We start from the raw sequence: 18,486 nt of genomic DNA, 5'->3' as shown, positions 1-18,486 counted from the left end.
AAAGATTTCACTGAATTGATCCATTCAAATCCCTGAATGGTATTATACCATACTGTCAATCAGGTTGATTCACGTCACGGTTGTGTAAGTGGTCCTTAAACTTAAGACACCAAAGACATCTTATACATTAATAGGCGTACTTTAACTATGACCTACGAGTATCTAATCATGGGATTTTAAATAGTTTGGGTGCATAAAAAATTTCACGAAGATGATTGAGTGGTCAAGATGGGATCACCCACCCTCGATATAAGAGGTGACGGCTCAAGGAAGACGATGCGATGAAGTACTAGGCCATGGCAGTGAAATATCGAAGAAGAATTCTCCGATGATTTTTGAATGCACTAGTTCTTACTTGGATGATCGATTAGGGTTTGATAGTTGACCATACCCTAAGTCATCCTAGGAGCATCAAGTGGATGAGGGACTATACGTACATGGTAACTGATGATGAACATGTTCCATAAGTGAGTCGTTACACAGTCCTTTTTATCTTCTTAAGCACGAGGTGTGCATTGGCACCCCACGCATTGGAGATAGCCTATCAATTGGGTTAAATCGATCCGACATTAATTAATATATAGGATGATATAGTTAATAATTTAGAAGGCCAATAAAGGTTATTGGGTTGAACGGAGCTCATTAATGAAGGAGGAGATTCAACGTGCCGAGGATCACGTGGATACTTGTAGAGACTGCACACATGAGTAGCTCCACTTCAATTGTTGGAGGATCGAAGGAATCATGGATATGATTCGTACTAGGGTGATTTATTTCATGGTTTTGTCGATGCTGTTATGATTCGTTAAAGTCTGCTGATGCGGATCATTTTGAGTTGTTCATCTTAATTACGATCTCTAGAACCCAACACTTCTTCAGGCTATTCAGTTTATAGTTGATATCATTTCATAGTATTTTATATCAATACCTCTCATTCCCTACAGCCCCTTATCAGGGGTAAAAATGAGTGTTCATTTACTTGTTACACTCACCTTGGAGGTGCAACAATAATACACATAGGCTCTCAATAATTAGTGGATAAATAAAATTATAACTCTGAGCTCGCCCATATAACCTCCTACGACTAATTTACTCGTGCAGTAATTTTTTTCTAATTCAATGTCCACTCTTGACCTTGACTTTTTTATCATGATTTTTCCATAAGATGGATATAAAAAAAATACATATTTTTGAATTATGTCAATATCATTTGGTTAATTTTATGCCTTAAACTCTCGTATTATAAATAATCATTCGAATATTTGTTGAATATAAAATTAAATGCTATTTTCAGAAGCCTGGTACCTATTTACCCTGATGTATAAGTTTATGAGGTCCATAAGTGTGAATTATGCAGTGAGGTGGAGCAATAATTTTTCAGCTAAAATGGGCCTAAAGGAGTCACGCTATAAACAACGAACCTATGACATTGTTTGGTAAAAAACTGTCTTAAGGAAAAAAATTACAAACTATGTGGTTGTTCTGTTTACTATAAATTTGAATCAGAGTCAAGTCATATCTATGTACACCATGAAAAATGTTTAAAAAATCCATCAAATATGATGTAAAGTGAACAAAATCTAACTAGATGATTCAATGCCAGCTGTCCAAAAATGGTAGTTTGAAAAAGTTATAAGAATAATGAATTATTTACATCTTGTGATATAGATGTATGATTTCCATTGGTGATAATAGTAAGTTACGTGTTAAACCAGAAATCGGGGTTAAATATGTTATTTATGTCTTTTTGTCATGCAACATTAATTGTAATATCCGCTACGAGCACAAAGTGAGGGTCAAATCCATAGGGCGCAAGTACTGAAGAAGTAAATTATAATATTTTTAGGATTGTTAATATAATTTGTAAGAATTAAAATCTTTGTTATAAAATTAAATTAATGGACTTAAAAAAAATGACGAGAAAAGATGGCTTCAAATTTATTGAAAACATTAAAATAATTTAAATAATTTCATAGAATTTTCTCATGCGAAGTACAAATAAAATACAATTTATCTCAACGGATGCCTTAGTGATGCCATGTGATGGGAATCAACGTGAGTGGGTTAAGAGAAAAGGAAATTTATGGCTATGAGTTGCGTTGGAGTGGGTTGTGAATATATGTTGATGCCATCAAGTGGGTGAGTGATGATGATTTAATGTTGTCCATGGTGGCATAGATGGAGGCGGATACACGTTCACAAGCAACATAAGGGTGGAATCGATGTGGATTAAGTGGCCCGTGGGTGATGAAAATAGAGGTGGGCATGCACCACCAGACGACAAAGTAAGTAGTGATGCAACCTTAGTACATGAACAGTGTATGAACATGGCTTGAATCCGCAAGCCTTACTCCACTTGAAGGATCCAAGTCTGGAATCCACATAACTAGCTTCTCTAACCGTTGAGTCCACGATGAGTTGTGCTTGAATCCACAATCACTGAAACACTCACTAGCAAAGAGAGCACACAAATGGGAGAAACAAGAGTTTTATCAAAACAATAAACTTCAATAAATAATTATTCAAGGGTATATGGCGGCCTTATATAGGCCACAACAAGTGCATGGTCATCCATAATGACTGTACCCATGAAAGAACAACTCAAAACATTGAGAAAAAACTCTGACAAGCTAAAACAAAAGGATAAGTAGCCTGAAAGGCCCGAGTAGATATATTTTGTAGATTAAATGGCCTGTAGAAGCTGTTAGGAGATATTTGTGTGGCTCAAGAAGATCATGGTGTGACAAAACAGAAGATTTGCAGCTATGAAAATTTATAGTAGAGATATTTAGTAGATCCTAACAGAAGAAGAATGTGTCAAAGGATGCTGTCATAGAAATCTGTTTGAGGATCTCGTTAGAGAAAATCTGTCACAGGATCGTGTTAGAGAAAATCATGTTAGAGTATTTTGAGGGGCTCTAGGTACTTTTTGCAGATTTTATCAGCTCTACAAGGATCTCCTTCAAGGGTCACTAGTTGTTGAAAGGCCTAAGAAAATGGGCTTCTGGGCTACATCAAGTAGTCGCCTCCAGATTGATAGAAACCTATGCTACAAAAAAGGATAACCCATGAAAAGTTCCAAAAAAGAGAGTCTAAAAAATATGACAATCACGCTACTTTGACATCACATGTCCAATGTACTGAATAGTGCTTTCTCTTCGCGAATCTTGCTGGGAACATTACTTGTTCAGTCCTTTATTCTCCAAATGAGGAATGGACACATGATATTTTGAATGGGGAAATCATTTATTTAATTGTAATTATGAACAAAACCTAGTGGTACAATTTTTACAAATATGAGGGATCTATCTATAGATCCGATACCATGTATGGGTAGAGGAGAGGAAGAAATTTCTAGCATAAAAACCTCAACTGAAATGTCCTTGATCATTGGATTCATGATTTGAAGTTGAACCCTTCTCAAACTTCTTATTTAACTATCCTTGATCTATGTGTTGTGAGTTTATAGGACTGTTGGTTTTTAAAAATCATTAAATTTATAAATACATTTAAAAAAATATTTTTTTACTTACAAAAATACATTTCGTATAAATTTGGTGTCGTAAAACCAAAAAAGGAATATCACAGTAGCTCTAAAATTATATTTTCTGACCCCCTAAAATATTAAAATAACCATGAAAATATATTTTCCAACTTATCAAATATTGTTTTTATGAAATTAACGTCAGCCATGTTAAAATATCATAAAATCAATAAAATCAGAAAAAATATTATGAATATGTAAAAAAATCATTTTAAGATTTACTAATATGCACTCGTTATAATTTCAATGAGAATAAACATGTAAAATACATGAAAATACCATAAAAATAACAGGTTGTTAGTAATTTTTATTATGTTGTGTTTTTATTCAATCACAGACTAGCAAGTCAATATCACATCCATGCATTATTCAATTACTACTCAAACTGCATTCATTATTGTTTGTGTGCATTGTTTATAATTTAAATACACTAATACTTGTAGTGATGAGTGGATCATGCTGATACATACTATTATGATTTCACATATTAAAAAAATATCTTATGTATTCATTTAATAGGATATTAGATAGTGACATCAAAAAATACCGATGAAATAATATTATTTACTCATGCTCATATAACGTGCATGGATAATTTCGTAGCCCATAATCAAATCACGGGATACCACATATTCTTAGCCCTGACATTACTGTGAGGCACTAGATATGATCGCGTGGTCCATTTGGGAGTGTGCTCTCTTAGTACAATACGTACAAAAATCAAGGAAGATGATGTTGTCAAATCCTTGCCAATTTAGAGAGGATATTGAAAAATTTATTTTTGATGATTTTCTAATGCACCCATCATAATAAGATGATTTCCAATATAGTGAGGATACTAAAGCTCGACAGTTGACCAAACAATCGATTAAACACACATGATAAATCACGTTGTAAACATTGCACATAAGCATTGACTAAATATTCCACGATAGACTCAATAAAGAGTGATATCTTGATCAACACGATCAGTTATCCCTCTCGAGTTGGAATACCTTACATGCTATAGTTTTCTCTCATTCCTTTTGGTTTCTACGGCCCTGATTTAAAGGAAACACATACAAGTATTACAATAGAAGACTGATAACATAATCAAAATGACATCAACAAAAGAATGAATTATATCACTTGGGCATAGATCGCATCCATGATTTGTTGGATCATCAAGAGAGAGGTTTTGAGCTGCCTAAGTGCGCAACCTCTAGATGTATCTACAAGAACCCTATTATGCCAAATCTCCTTCTTCTTGTTGAGCTCCTTTCATGTTCATCATCATTATGTTGGCCCCATTACATTAGGAATGTGCCACGGGGATAACGAAGAGTAAGAGGAAGAGCACTAAATAATCCTAACACGGGTGAAGTTTGTTACGGGTCTTCTCCTTGTTATTCTAATGGGTATTTTTCATACAACCCCCAAATTTTTAGTATATCTTTTGAGGTCCAAAATGTCATTTCTGTGTGGCCCTCTTGACCAGTATAGTAGTCCAGTAAACAATTTCAATGTCCTAATTACTTCTATTTGCCTTATAAATTAATTAACTATATCATCGTGTTGAATCTCCAACCTACAAGGTTCCAAGGTACATCTCATGCTCAATAAGATACAAAGGAGTGTGTATCGATTTTCTCATGGAACTTGTTTGTCTGCAATTACCATGCATGTAAGGTCCTTCATCCACTTGACGCTCCAATGATGACTTAGGGTATGGTCAACAGTCAAACCCTAATTGTTCATAAGAGTTAGTTTTGATGCACTCAAAATCATCAGAAAACTTTTCTTTAGCATTCCAACACCTTGGCCTAGGACTTCATTGACCATACCTTGAGCTGTCTCCCAAATATTCCTTGAGTTGTCTCCCATTATATCGAGATATGCAATCCCATATAGACTATTCAATCATCTTTAAAAACTTGTTGTTTTAATCATAGTAGGACTAATTAGAACTCCATGATTAGGAGCTCATATGTCATGTTCAAAGTACAACCATCCATCCACGAGATGTATTTGGTGTTTCATGTCCAATGACCTCTTACACAATTACGACATGAATCAATATGATTGCCAAATTGCTAAAATAAAATTTGTGGATTCACATAGATTAATTTAATGAATTCTTTCATCTAAACAAGACCCAACATCTATCAGTAGTGTAACCACCCTAAAAGCTACGGGACTAACAATACTCATCATATACGTGAGACTAGAAAGTGCCATTCTAGCGGGATACTTCAATGTAATTCAGGAGTATCCTTCAAATAGGAATATGTAGAACACTAGTTAAAGACTAGTGATCTCCGTATTATGATCTCGTCACAATTCACTAAGTCAGATCATGTATACGTGGACTTTATTATAAGCATCACACACAAACTATAATGAATACATTGTATGAATGAACGATGAATGACACGTGGAATGTGTGATTGGCTTTTGGACCACCCATATATTTCCATCAGTCACATTCCTTTTTAGCATAAGATGGTGATAAATTAGTTAAAAAGCTATAATCTCCCAACTGTTCATTCCATCGTCCATTAAATTAGAAAGCAAGCCTCGTAACAAAGGACATAAAAAGCTAGTTCATCACGAGGCGGTGCATTCTAAACATTACCACCATACTAGAATCACTCATCCATCGTCCCTTATATGTCGTCCAATGTTAGTTGTTCATCATATATTGTCCCTTGTCTGACGTTCATTGTCCATCGTCTGTCATCCGTCGTCCATCATCCAATGCCATTTGTTCAACATCCATCATCCGTCATCCAACGTCAACGATATGTCGTGCCTCACCAGCTTTCAGTCGACCGTCTTCCATTGTCCGTCGTCTCTTGTTAGTCGATCAACACCCACTATCACCGTCCATCTCAGCCAGTCATAATCCATTGTCCATCAACCATAGATCATCATTCACAATCCATCATCCATAATCCAAACTACATGCTCCATCATCAACCACCAGTGTCCATCATCCATAATCCATACCACATACTCTATCATCAACCACTAGCGTTCGTCATCCGTCAGCTGTCATCGTCATCCATAATCCATACTACATTCTCTGTCATCAACCACCAATGTCAGTCATTCGTCATGAGTCATCGTCATCCATAATCCATACTACATTCTCCATCATCAACCACCAGTATCCGTCATCAGTCATCGACATCCATAATCCATACTATACACTCCATCATCAACCACCAGTATCCGTCATCCGTCATCAGTCACCGACAATCAGGTATATGTCACCCGTCATCCGTCATCGTCATCCGTCACGAGTCTTGCATATATGGGCCGAGCGCAAGCTATTATTCAGTCCGGCCCATTAGAATAATCGTCTTCCATCTTGCGAGGAAACTTGGGAGATCGTCTTAGGGTTTTCATTTAGGGTTTCTGTTTTCCACTCTGCTTGAAGCCCTTCTTCCTCTATCTTCGCATCCCCAGATCGAAGAGTCGATCGTTCTTCGCAGAATCCCTACTCTCGATCGTCTTCAGCATCCGCAGCAGAGGAAGGCGGTGGAAAAATGGTGTTCAACATGCAGCCGTATGGCCTCCAATCGATGCTCAAAGAGGGCCACCGTCTCCTCTCAGGCTTGGAAGAAGCCGTGCTCAAGAACATCGACGCCTGCCAGGAGCTCTCTCACATCACCCGCACCTCTCTTGGACCCAATGGTATTTGATCTTGAGCTCCTCTTAAACGCATCTTGTTTTTTTGTATTTTTTTTGCTCGTTTTAGTGGATTAATTGGCCCTTGCACGGTTGATTGGGGTATCCAGGAATGAATAAGATGGTGATTAACCATCTGGATAAGTTGTTCGTGACGAGTGATGCTGCCACGATCGTGAACGAACTTGAAGTGCAGCATCCGGCGGCGAAGATTTTAGTGCTTGCTGGCAAGGCTCAGCAGGAGGAGATTGGCGATGGCGCCAATCTTGCGATCTCCTTTGGCGGAGAGCTTCTTCATCATGCTGCTGAGCTGATCAGAACAGGTCTCCATCCTAGTGAGATCATCAGTGGGTACACTAAAGGGATCAACAAGGTTTGATTTTTATGAAATTAGGCCAATCAGATCTGTTCTCGATAAACAAAATATTTTTTTGTTCATTTTCGAAATGGAGGAATCAACATCGGTTTTCCTTTTTGGGTTTTTCTTCCTGATTGTTTGATTGAAATTGTAGACGATTGAGGTTTTGGAAGAGTTGGTGGAGAAGGGTTCGGAGAGTATGGATGTGAGGAACAAGGATGAAGTAGCTCTACGGATGAAAGCTGCTGTTGCCAGCAAGCAGTATGGGCAGGAAGATATATTGTGTCCTCTCATTGCGGATGTATGTAATTACATATTTCTTCTGTTGAACCCTTGATCGCATATTTCAATCAAGCTTACCCCTTTTTTCATGATCTCTCAGGCTTGTATCCAAGTCTGCCCCAAGAATCCTGTGAATTTCAATGTTGATAATGTTAGGGTTGCGAAGTTGGTTGGGGGTGGCCTTCATGACTGCCGAATTGTCCGCGGCATGGTTTTGAAACATGATTCCGTTGGAAGCATCAAGAAGATTGAGAAGGCTAAGGTTGGTAATTTTGTCTTCCGTATGATTGTGTCACTTTACCTTTAATTGTCCCATTCAGTTATTTTTGTGCTCATTTTTTTTATGAAAAAAGAAATGCATAAGACCAATCGACATGGATTGACATGAATAAAATGCAAATACTAAGTTGTTTTTGTGCTCAGTATAGCATTCATGTGATTGACATGAACAAAAAATTGCATGAGATCAAGGGCTTTGTTGAGTCGCTGATGATAAGGCTCAGGTTAGGGGTTCCGTATCCGTGGAGATGGGCTTCTTTTTGCAGTGTTTCTGGGGCCCGATATTAGTTAAATTGCTTCGAGTGTTCTGGATTTTTCAGTTAATACCTTGTTTGGGGTTTTAAATATTCATGGCGATGGGATAGCAGTCAAGATTCTTATTTAGCTTAGTACTATTTCTGTAAAATAACCTGGAGAGATGAAGAGCTTTAAAGAAATTGGGAATCATACTTTTATGATCTATGTTTGATTACAAGATCCCAAACCTTCCCATCTGGTGCCAGAAAGTTTAGTTTCAACTTTTTTTCTGTTGTCAATCTTTCTTGAGGATAATATTCTGGTTAAAATTATGGATTAATTATCAGTTAAAGGAGCTTTAACCGGTGGTTCTATCAGGTTGCTGTCTTTGTTAGTGGTGTGGACACATCTGCAACAGAAACCAAGGGGACCGTGCTTATTCAGAGTGCCGAGCAGGTGTGGTTCAATTTCATTCTTTAACCTTTATCTTCTATTTGGACCCCCGATTGAATCACTAATTTCCGTGTGTTATGCCCTTTTAGAATCGGGACCTATTCCACCGAAGAAAGTTTCTCAAACGTGATAATTATTCCTGGCATCGGAGATAATTAGAAATGATTCCCTTTTTCCTTTGATTTCTGTCAAAGTTTCCATGCATCTCGTTTCTATTTACTTCATTGAATTGTCTCATTATATGCATCGCAAATCTTCAGGATCACAGCAAAGTGTATGCATTATTCAAAATGATAATGATCAACGTTGAAAAATCTTGTATTTATCACTTAAGGTCTTTTGTATCTTGGCTGCTTGATTTGGCCTCTTTCTAGTGACTGCGCGATCTACTTTTTCTGATTTATTATATGGAAGTGAGATAATGAGTGTTACCTAATGATGTTTTTTTAAATCCATGTAATGTACATCTTTTCAGCTGGAGAACTATTCAAAGACAGAGGAAGCTAAAGTAGAGGAACTCATCAGGGCCGTTGCTGAATCTGGTGCCAAAGTTGTTGTCAGCGGGGGGGCAGTTGGAGAGATGGCTTTGCACTTCTGTGAGCGTTACAAGTGAGCTAATGCCTGTTTTGCGTCTTTGTGTTGATGCTATGAAATACTTAGATGTCAATTTTTATTGCCTCATTGTTGAAATACCTACGCTGATGAGTATCCCAGTTTCTGCCATCGTTTAAGTGTGATTCGCGTGCACGAGATCTGTCTGATCACAGACTATCATGCATTATTGTTTCCTTATGTCTGCTTCTCATTGTTTAATCTTTGCTAATGTGGCAAGAAAAAAATGTCGATAGTTAAGCCGGTTAGATCGATCAACAATTTAAAGTGAAGCTTACACGGGTGGCATTGTTTTTTTACAGGCTCATGGTGTTGAAAATCAGTTCGAAGTTTGAGCTTCGAAGATTTTGTCGGACAACTGGTGCTGTTGCGCTTGTAATCTCTCTCATTCTCTTTTAGGCTTCTTAATTTACTACAATACCGCTTCCTCTCTCTGACCAAGCACACAAAATGAAACCAGCTGAAACTTAGCCAACCGAATCCAGACGAGTTAGGATATGCAGACTCAATTTCCGTGGAGGAAATCGGTGGAACTCGGGTATATTCTACGTACGATTTCTCTCGAGGTTTTTTCTGTTATCCTCTCAAATTTTTACTGGTTACCCTTGGAACATAACAGGTCACGGTGGTGAAGAATGAAGAGGGTGGTAACTCAGTGTCCACTGTTGTATTACGTGCTAGTACTGATAGTATACTGGATGATCTGGAGAGGGCAGTTGACGATGGTGTCAATGTCTACAAGGTTTCTCTCTCCGGTCACTTGCATTTCAAAAATTAGGAATCGGTGGTATTTTTTCTGCGTAGACTTTTTAAAGGACTATTCTTTTTTATCAGGCTATGTGCAGAGACAGCCGCATTGTTCCTGGCGCTGCTGCTACTGAAATAGAGTTGGCACAAAGGCTGAAAGAGTTTTCCCAGAGAGAAACAGGGTAACTTTATTTTTCTCTCCATTTTATCGTTAGCTTTCAAGTCGGGTCAAAGATGAATGAAATGCAGTTGGATAGGATTTTCTCAAGGGTTTTGTGACAAAATTCATCTATATGCTTGTGGTTGCCAATTCTAACAAGAGGAGACAAAGTGGAGTTATTTCTAGGAATTTTTGAAAATACTCTTCTGCAAATTTCTCCATTTTGAAGTAAATAATAAGATTATAAAGTGAGTACAAGTTTCGATTGTAAATTCTCTCCAACGGACACATTTTAGATTTGATTAATAATTGCTCATCTTAACTTGCATCAGTTCTTGGGAAAGATTCGTTTAATGTGGTGGGGACGAATTTTGATTGCAAAAAGTGACTTATCATCGATTTAATTAGTGGATTTTATCGTAATTTCCATCCATTCCAATTAAAAACTGATGTAATCTAGTTGGCTTATTGTTTAGAGTGCAAATTTCATTCGGTGTTGTGGATTGCTTAGGTTGGACCAGTATGCGATCGCAAAATTTGCGGAGAGTTTTGAACTTGTCCCCAAAACGCTGGCGGAGAATGCGGGGCTAAATGCAGTGGAGATCATATCATCGTTGTACGCTGATCACGCTGCTGGGAAGTCTGGCGTGGGTATTGACCTCGATGAGGGAATTTGCAAGGAGGCTTCTGCCATGAAGGTCTGGGACCTCTACGTCACAAAGTAAGAGAAATGATTCGTTAAATCAATCTTCATTCTTTTGTCTTTTGTAATTGAAGATTGAACAATGTGTGAGTATGAATAAAAGATTTAATATTTGTTTCATATCCATGCAGGTTTTATGCCCTCAAGTATGCTGCAGATGCAGCGTGCACCGTCCTTCGAGTTGACCAGGTCAGCTTCTGCCCAGCCTTGTATCCATTCGGTTCATCTTTCTTTTCCTTTAGCCTTCGGAGAAATATATTTTCTCTAACAAGCTTTGCTCTCTATACACATCTTTCTATGTTTCTTTCTTTGTTTTTAAGCCTTCTGGGAAGTTTTTCTGCTCTGAACAGCTTCTCTCTCTCTCTCTATCTTTTCCTTTTGCTAATTGTTTTTGCTCTGATCTGCTTCTCTATGTCTCTCTCTATCTTTCTGTGCGTCTCTTTGTCTCTGTCTCTATCTTCCTTGGCTTTTCTTTTAGCAATCTAAGTGTTTTTGCTCTGGTCAGCTTTTCTTTGTCTCCATCTCTCTTTGCCTATGCTTCTGATTTTTCTTTTAGCAATCTAAGTGTTTTTGCTCTGGGCAGCTTCTCTGTCTTTATCTTTATCTTTCTGTGCTTTTCTCTTTTCTTTTAACCATCTCCTCTGATCTTCTCTCACTCTATCGTTTAGCAATCTAAGAAGTATTTTAGATCGTCTCAGCGTCTCTTTCTATCTGACTTTCTTTGCATCTTTCTTTTCTTTCATTCATCTGTGAAATATGGTTGCTCCAATCTTTATCTCTTTCTATCTTTCTTCAAATCAAAGTTTTTCTTTTCTCTTTCTGTCCTTGTCCACCGATCGTTTTTAGTCTCTTAAAATTTCAGTCTTTTGCTTCAGCAAGACTCTCTCTCTCTCTCTCTCTATCTTTCTGTGTCTCCTCGGTTTTCGTTCTAGCCTTCCAAAAATTATCTTATATTTTCAACATTTTTCTCTCCCCACCTCTGTTAGCCTTTCTCTTTGGCTTCTGTCCGTCAATCAAACTATTTTGTTCACTTGATCCTCTTCTCTGTTTACCCCACCACCATCGGCCTGCCCCCACTCTCCCTAAGCATAAAAATACTCCACTCCAACAAGTTTGTTTTAGGCATATTTTTATTTTTGAAGAAAAAAAATATAGCTTATTCTTGTGCAACGGTGGAGCAGATTATAATGGCAAAGCCGGCGGGAGGCCCAAAGAGAGACGCGGCAGCCGGTATGGATGAGGACTGACCTGTTGGTTGATCCGACTCGACGGCTTGCGGCAGCCACGATGTACGTTGCTCGTTCGTCGATGTGTTTTTGGATCCCTTGTGACGCCATTTGCGACTTCTTTAAAAGTCCTTGAAATTTCAGTCGACTCTCCCCAATTTCTTTGCTTCTTTAGAAAGTGGGGGAGTGAGAGAGAGAGGGAATTTACCACTGAAAGATGAGAGAAGCCCATAACTGGTTTGAGAGCAAAGTTCATCCACCCTTCTTAAGAATTAGTCCTAGTTGTAGCTAATTTAGTTGTCTTTTGGAAAAGAAAATGGTGTGTTAGTTATTTGTACTAGTCTTCCAATTTTTTTTTTTATAGGGAGAAGGATAGGTTTCTGAAAGATGAGAGTCCTATTGGTAGCTGTTATCCTTTGGAGAGCAGGGTAATTTAATCTGTTTAATTGGGCAAAGTCTCAAGGGAAGAGTACATTCTTGAAGCTCCAGTGACCTCAGTAGAAAGGAGAATTCAAGGATGATCATATTCCTTCAAGGGAGAATACTCATCTTCTCTCTGAGTTTGATCCATATTCCTTCTAGTTTCTCTTTTCATACAATATCAAAAGAAGCTCTCACTGCCATCAAATTGATTCATGGCACTGTGATTGGAACCAGTCCATGGAAACCTATCTTAGAAGACCTAATAGGTAGAGGGCAGTAGCTCAAGACAAGGTCACTCAGAGTCTTCCAATGGAATGAAATTCAACTTCAGGTTATTGTAAACTGATGACTGCTTCTTTTGAAGATTTAGAAGAGTCCACTCTCTAATTAATCTTCATGAAGTATCTTAGGCTGAATAATCTAGGGAATACAATGAATTTAGCTCGATGAGGTGGAGGAATTAATATTTCTCTTGGAATTTACTCAAAAGAATTAATGAGGTGAAAGAAATACAACTTGGGGACCGTGTTTAACAGTTGTCAGACTGAGCCACAAAGTCAAATATGATTGGCTGAAGCTGAGTTCTAGGCCTAAAAATTCAAGAAAATAACATTTTTCAACCCATAAATGAACAAAAAAGTATCTTACATAAATGCATGGTACTGAAAAAATGTCTTGATAATGGCTGATATTAGAAAGATGTACTCATACTAAAAGTTCATGGAGAAATCAGGTACACAGTAACTGAAACCAGGTACAAAGTTCACTGTTAAAATTGTTGAATTGATAGACAAGACATGAGTCTTACAATGATGAAGCTTGTAATGGAGTAGGTACATACTTGGAGGTCTCTTTGATTCCACAAGGCATTATAATATTGATGATTTTCTCATTCTGAACTTCAAGGGGGTAGAATATCTGGAGGAGACAATTAACTGAAAACAGAAGGAGATCCAATTTTAACAAGGCTCCCTTAAGCTGACTTTAAGCTGCAAGGCTTCAACACAACAACTCCATTACATAAATAGAAAACCGAGAGAGAATCACACCTCCCAGATGGCGTTATGGCGTAGTTTGAGAGTCTTCAAAATATAGATGACAAATGCATTCCTCAGATAGAGATATTAAGGAAGAGATTAAATCTCAAATAGATTGGTTGCAAGGCCTTAAAAGAGAACACATGATATGAAATGAGATGTAAAATACTTCCAATGATTATGAACAAGGTAGTGTTGACACTTCTTTGTCGGACAAAAGGATAGCAAAAAAACTGTGAATGCTATGAATCCCAAATTGTGAGAATACCTTTCCCCTTTATGGGGCTTCAGATTATCTAAAAGAAAAATATCATTTTCAGATGACAGGAATAATTAACAAAAAAAAAGTGGAACAAAATTAAAGCGAAGGATTGCGAAGCTAAAGTAACTCCAATAAGTCCAAATACTAAGTTAAACCTTTATCAAGCAGTCCAAGAGTTCAACATTCCTCTATATAAGCAGAATTTTCTCAATCCTCTACTAGATCGGTAACAGATCATGATTAAAAGTAGAAATGACAACCACAAGTTGGACAAGTACATTCCATGTCGGATGCATCAAATCTCCTACGTATTTTGAAAAGTAACATTCTATTGCTTTATTCTCATATGCAAAGCAGAAAACATATCTTATGGACTATAATGTGCTCACTACATTTAGGCTAAGGAACACTTTGATTATAATGGGGAGTCTTTAAATGAAATTCTTCCTCTTTTGTGGTAATACTAGTGCCAACAGCTCTACCAAAAGTCCCTCAAGAAAATATACATTACAGAGTTGATAATGAAACATCACTTCATCAATGATTATGTCACTAGGGGAGACACTCACCTATGATGAAATATAACATTATATTGTTGGTATTTTTATCAAACTCTTAAGAAAAGTTAGATATAGTAATTTAATAAGAGATAAATATATGACCCATATTTATGGCTCACTCCAGTTTATTCCAACTTTTTTCAGGAGATTGTCATATTTATGAAATCCATAAGTGATTATATAAATATTTGAAAATTTATTTAAGAATTGTGTGGGATCAGGTTATCCATTCAAGCTCAAATTCAGACTTATCTTAGATCTCACTTTTGATTAGAGATAAATTCAATAAATGCATTTTTATGTTTAAGAAGCCCATTTATTTAAGCCCGTAAGCAAGTGGCGACCCAAGATGGAGATCCTTATGTAAGCGGACAAGATATGCAGAAAAGTATCTAGATACATAAACAATTTCTCACATATTTTTCTCTAATAGTATCCTTTGAATTTTGAATTCAGGTGATCCCTTCAAGCTCAAATTCAGATTTATTTTAGATCTCACTTTTGATTAGAGATAATTTTGATACTTGCATTTTTATGTTTAAGAAGCCCATTTATTTAGCCCCGTAAGCAAGTGGCGGCCCAAGATGGAGATCCTTATGTAAGCAGACAAGATATGCAAAAAAGCGTCTAGATACATACACAATTTCTCACATATTTTTCTCTAATAGAATCCTTTGAAAAATTCTTCTTCTACGTGTATGATAAACCATAATTTGGTTAAATAAGTCGTTGTAAGGCTCTGATTTATGTAACAATATTTATAAAAAATTCATTACTTAGAATAGGGTAAGTAAGGGTTGAATCCACAAGGAGCAGGTAATGAGAGAGTAAATTGTAATTCAAATATATTATAAAATAACTTTTTGGTGCTTTTATATATTTTTGGTTTTAAACTATTTAAAAAAAAACAAATCAATTAAATGATAGAAAAGTAGTCAAAACTATTTTAAATAAATAAGATACATATTTATGGTATTCATTATAAGTTCAAATAATTTATTATAACTTTAAATTTTTTTTAGGGAAAGAAATAAACATAAAAGACAAATAGAACCTTAGGCCACACTTCCCGCGGTGAAATTGCAGAGGAAACGAGTAGTGGACAAAAATCACTGTAACTTTTGTTATAAGAGGAATTTTTTTAGTGCCGCTTGGTGCGTTAGACAGATTACCTAGAAAAAAATGGTGATAAAATTCAAATTAAACATTCATGAGATCACATGAACCTTGTTGTCACTTGCCCTAAGGGCCAAGGGGTGCTCTTTCTCTAAGAATCTTGATCACCCTTGAACTCTCTCAAAAATCATTAATGGAGGGTTAGGATTTCTTGATTTCCAGCCTGGACCCACGTTCCCTCAGATTTGAAAATGTACCATTCAAATTCAAATATTGCGTTAGTTTCACAATTCTTTCCTTTAGTTAACCTAGTCTTTAAGGAGGTTTGAATGGCCTTCTAGAATGGGCTTCTTGTGTATTGAGCCGCCCTTTATTATCAATTTGATTTCTACTTTCCTCCCATTTGTATCTCAAATTCACCATTGTATTCTCCTAAAACATGTTATCAAATAAAACTCCAAGAAGATGCGAGAAATCCACTTGACTCTTTAGAGTCAAGTGGGGTTACTCGAAAAAATCAATAAAATATATAAAATGGAGCTTAGTAAAATAAAACTTATAATTTTAATTTTATCCTTAAATGGTGAATAATGCTTGCGAAAATAAAAAAATATGTGATAAAAATAAGTATAAAAGCATAATTTTAATGATCTAATTTGACATTATCAGTGTATCATCAAAATCCTTTTAAGACATCCAGATCTTTTATTTTTTCTGATCAGAATATTCTTGAGGCACATAATGTCTTTTGACAGATTCTATTGGCCCCAAAATTGCTGAATATCTCTTCTCAGGCTTGTTAGGCTCCTGATATTATTTTTTAAACTTGTGAGAGTTAATTTTCCTATTATTAATTTTTTTTTCATTTTCATGGGTACGGCCACTATGGACGAACCTGCACCTTTAATGGCCTATATAATCCCCCTTGTAGCCTGAAAGTAGGATTATCAAAGTATTTTATTTTTGTTAGAATCCTCTTTCTCCCTCTTTAAGTGCTCTATTTGTAGGAGAGTAATCCAATGCATGTGGCAGCCATACCCACTTTAGTTTAGCTCATGTTGCCTCTACCTCTACCCAGCCCTCATCTACACCTCATTAGTGGGTGAAGAAGGGCGCTGTAAACCGTTCAAAAACTCTCACTAAGGCCAACGATATAGTACCTCTTAAATCATGCAAGGGAAAAGAAGGTATGATCCCTACACTGACATTGAATGCAATTTCCTTTTTAGATGCATTACATGGGCTTGACACTAGAAGATACATTGAGTTAGAGGAGGGTCAACCTAGTCAGACATACCTCTCTAGTAGACACACTACGAGTCACTCCCTCAAACCTTCTTGTCCTTCATCACCTTGTACCCCATTATCCCCTGTTATTAGACCCTCATCTCCTCCACCCTCACAACCTCAATTCCGCATCCACCCTACCCAACCCCCCTTCTATTTTCCTCGCCTGATATCCATCCATCCCATGTGCCATTTACTAGGGAAGACTACTTGATCGATCGTCAAGCCTCTCTCCCTTCTTTTACTAGAGAGTATACTCAGGAGGATACTAGTGGACTCACCTCCACGGGCCATTAGGAGGATGATATATCCATATATGAGGACTCAGATACTGACATAGCCCCCCTAACAAATGCCACTCAGAAGCCCCCATTTATGTCACATCTATAACACCCCATCACATGTGCGTCATTCGAGCTGATCGTTTTTGTGATTCCCAATCTTATTTAGAATTGTTGAGGGATTGGTAACCCTCACACTTAGTCATATATCCTTTCACTCACTTATAAGCACAAACTAGGAATAGTTGGGCTTATTGAATGAATGATTCTATCGGACACTATCCATTCCATCATGAGGAAAGTGATTATTATGAATGAGAGATTATTAGTTGGAATTACTTGCCAAAGGGACATAATGCAGTAACATATTCCCTACAGCCTTACACTCTCCTAATAGTCTATGCATCACATCGAGACCTAGTGCATGGGGCCCTATGGGGGGAACTCATACAACATATTCAAGACTACCCTCGGCATGTTGACCTCCCTTTGTTTATAAGCTGGGGTATTTAATTGCATACGTATAGTTAGTGAACGCCAGAGCAGACAACCCCCTAGGTCAAGGTTGATGTAACACGAAGGGGGCTGAGATCGGACAGCTCATGTTACATCTTAGGGAGGGCGAGAACTTCAAGTTATGCATGGGTGATGAATAATGCGGGTGTAATGCAAATGATAACTCGATGATAAAATTGATGAGAAGTACGACACACGGCCTCAACGGACACCAACGAATACTAAGTCACAGTAAGCAGGACCTGGTAATGCCACAAGGATTCTGATGATCCGAACGTCAGGTTGAAGGCCGACAGTGAGAGGACGGCTACTACCGCTAGTGCGCACACCCTTGGAACGTGGATCCTATCTATCACTAAACTAACCGCGACGGTGGAGACACACTCAAGAGGTATTGAAAGAAATAGGACCATAACATATGTATCAGCAATAAATAGGGCCAGCAAGCGACCGGGCTAGTGGTTGGACGATGATGAGCAACGGCAATGAGCGGTGACGAGTGGCGACAACAGGCGTAGACAAGCGGCAACAAGTGCGGCGGGCGCTGATGAGCGGCGACGGGGGTGTCGGGTGCTGACGAGTGGCAGCATAAGGCACTGGCAAACGACAGTGGATGGGGCGGCGGCGACCCCGGCGACAGGGGCGGCGACAAGGCTCGGAGGTGAGGTGCGGCGTCGAGGCTTGGAGGTGAGGTGCGGCGGAGATAGTCAGGTGCGATGGAAGGCTTGGAG

At 37.7% G+C, this 18,486-nt stretch overlaps 1 protein-coding gene across 1 annotated transcript; it reads left to right on the top strand.

Annotated features, from left to right (window-relative positions):
- Nucleotides 1–6,887: 6,887 nt before the first annotated feature.
- LOC144706626 (TCP-1/cpn60 chaperonin family protein) lies at nt 6,888–12,431 on the top strand. Its single transcript, XM_078579622.1, has 13 exons — nt 6,888–7,222; nt 7,327–7,589; nt 7,729–7,875; nt 7,957–8,118; nt 8,751–8,828; nt 9,301–9,434; nt 9,740–9,812; nt 9,898–9,975; nt 10,057–10,179; nt 10,272–10,366; nt 10,856–11,065; nt 11,179–11,236; nt 12,229–12,431. The coding sequence occupies exons 1-13, from the start codon at nt 7,075–7,077 to the stop codon at nt 12,292–12,294; spliced, it is 1,635 nt and encodes a 544-aa protein (XP_078435748.1). The 5' UTR covers nt 6,888–7,074; the 3' UTR covers nt 12,295–12,431.
- Nucleotides 12,432–18,486: the final 6,055 nt, after the last annotated feature.

The sequence above is a fragment of the Wolffia australiana genome, chromosome 8 (genome assembly GCF_029677425.1).
Source record: "Wolffia australiana isolate 7733 chromosome 8, ASM2967742v1".
Classification (NCBI taxonomy): Eukaryota; Viridiplantae; Streptophyta; class Magnoliopsida; order Alismatales; family Araceae; genus Wolffia; species Wolffia australiana.
Note: the sequence above shows the minus strand (reverse complement) of the source record. Positions and strands in the feature narration are given on the sequence as shown.

Bases quoted from the DNA above. Each gene is read 5' to 3' on its own strand.
- LOC144706626 (XM_078579622.1), top strand. From the start codon at position 7,075: ATGGTGTTCAACATGCAGCCGTATGGCCTCCAATCGATGCTCAAAGAG. The intron at 9,435-9,739 runs GTGAGCTAATGC...GTTTTTTTACAG, and splicing joins CACTTCTGTGAGCGTTACAA to GCTCATGGTGTTGAAAATCA. The intron at 9,813-9,897 runs GTAATCTCTCTC...AAATGAAACCAG, and splicing joins CAACTGGTGCTGTTGCGCTT to CTGAAACTTAGCCAACCGAA.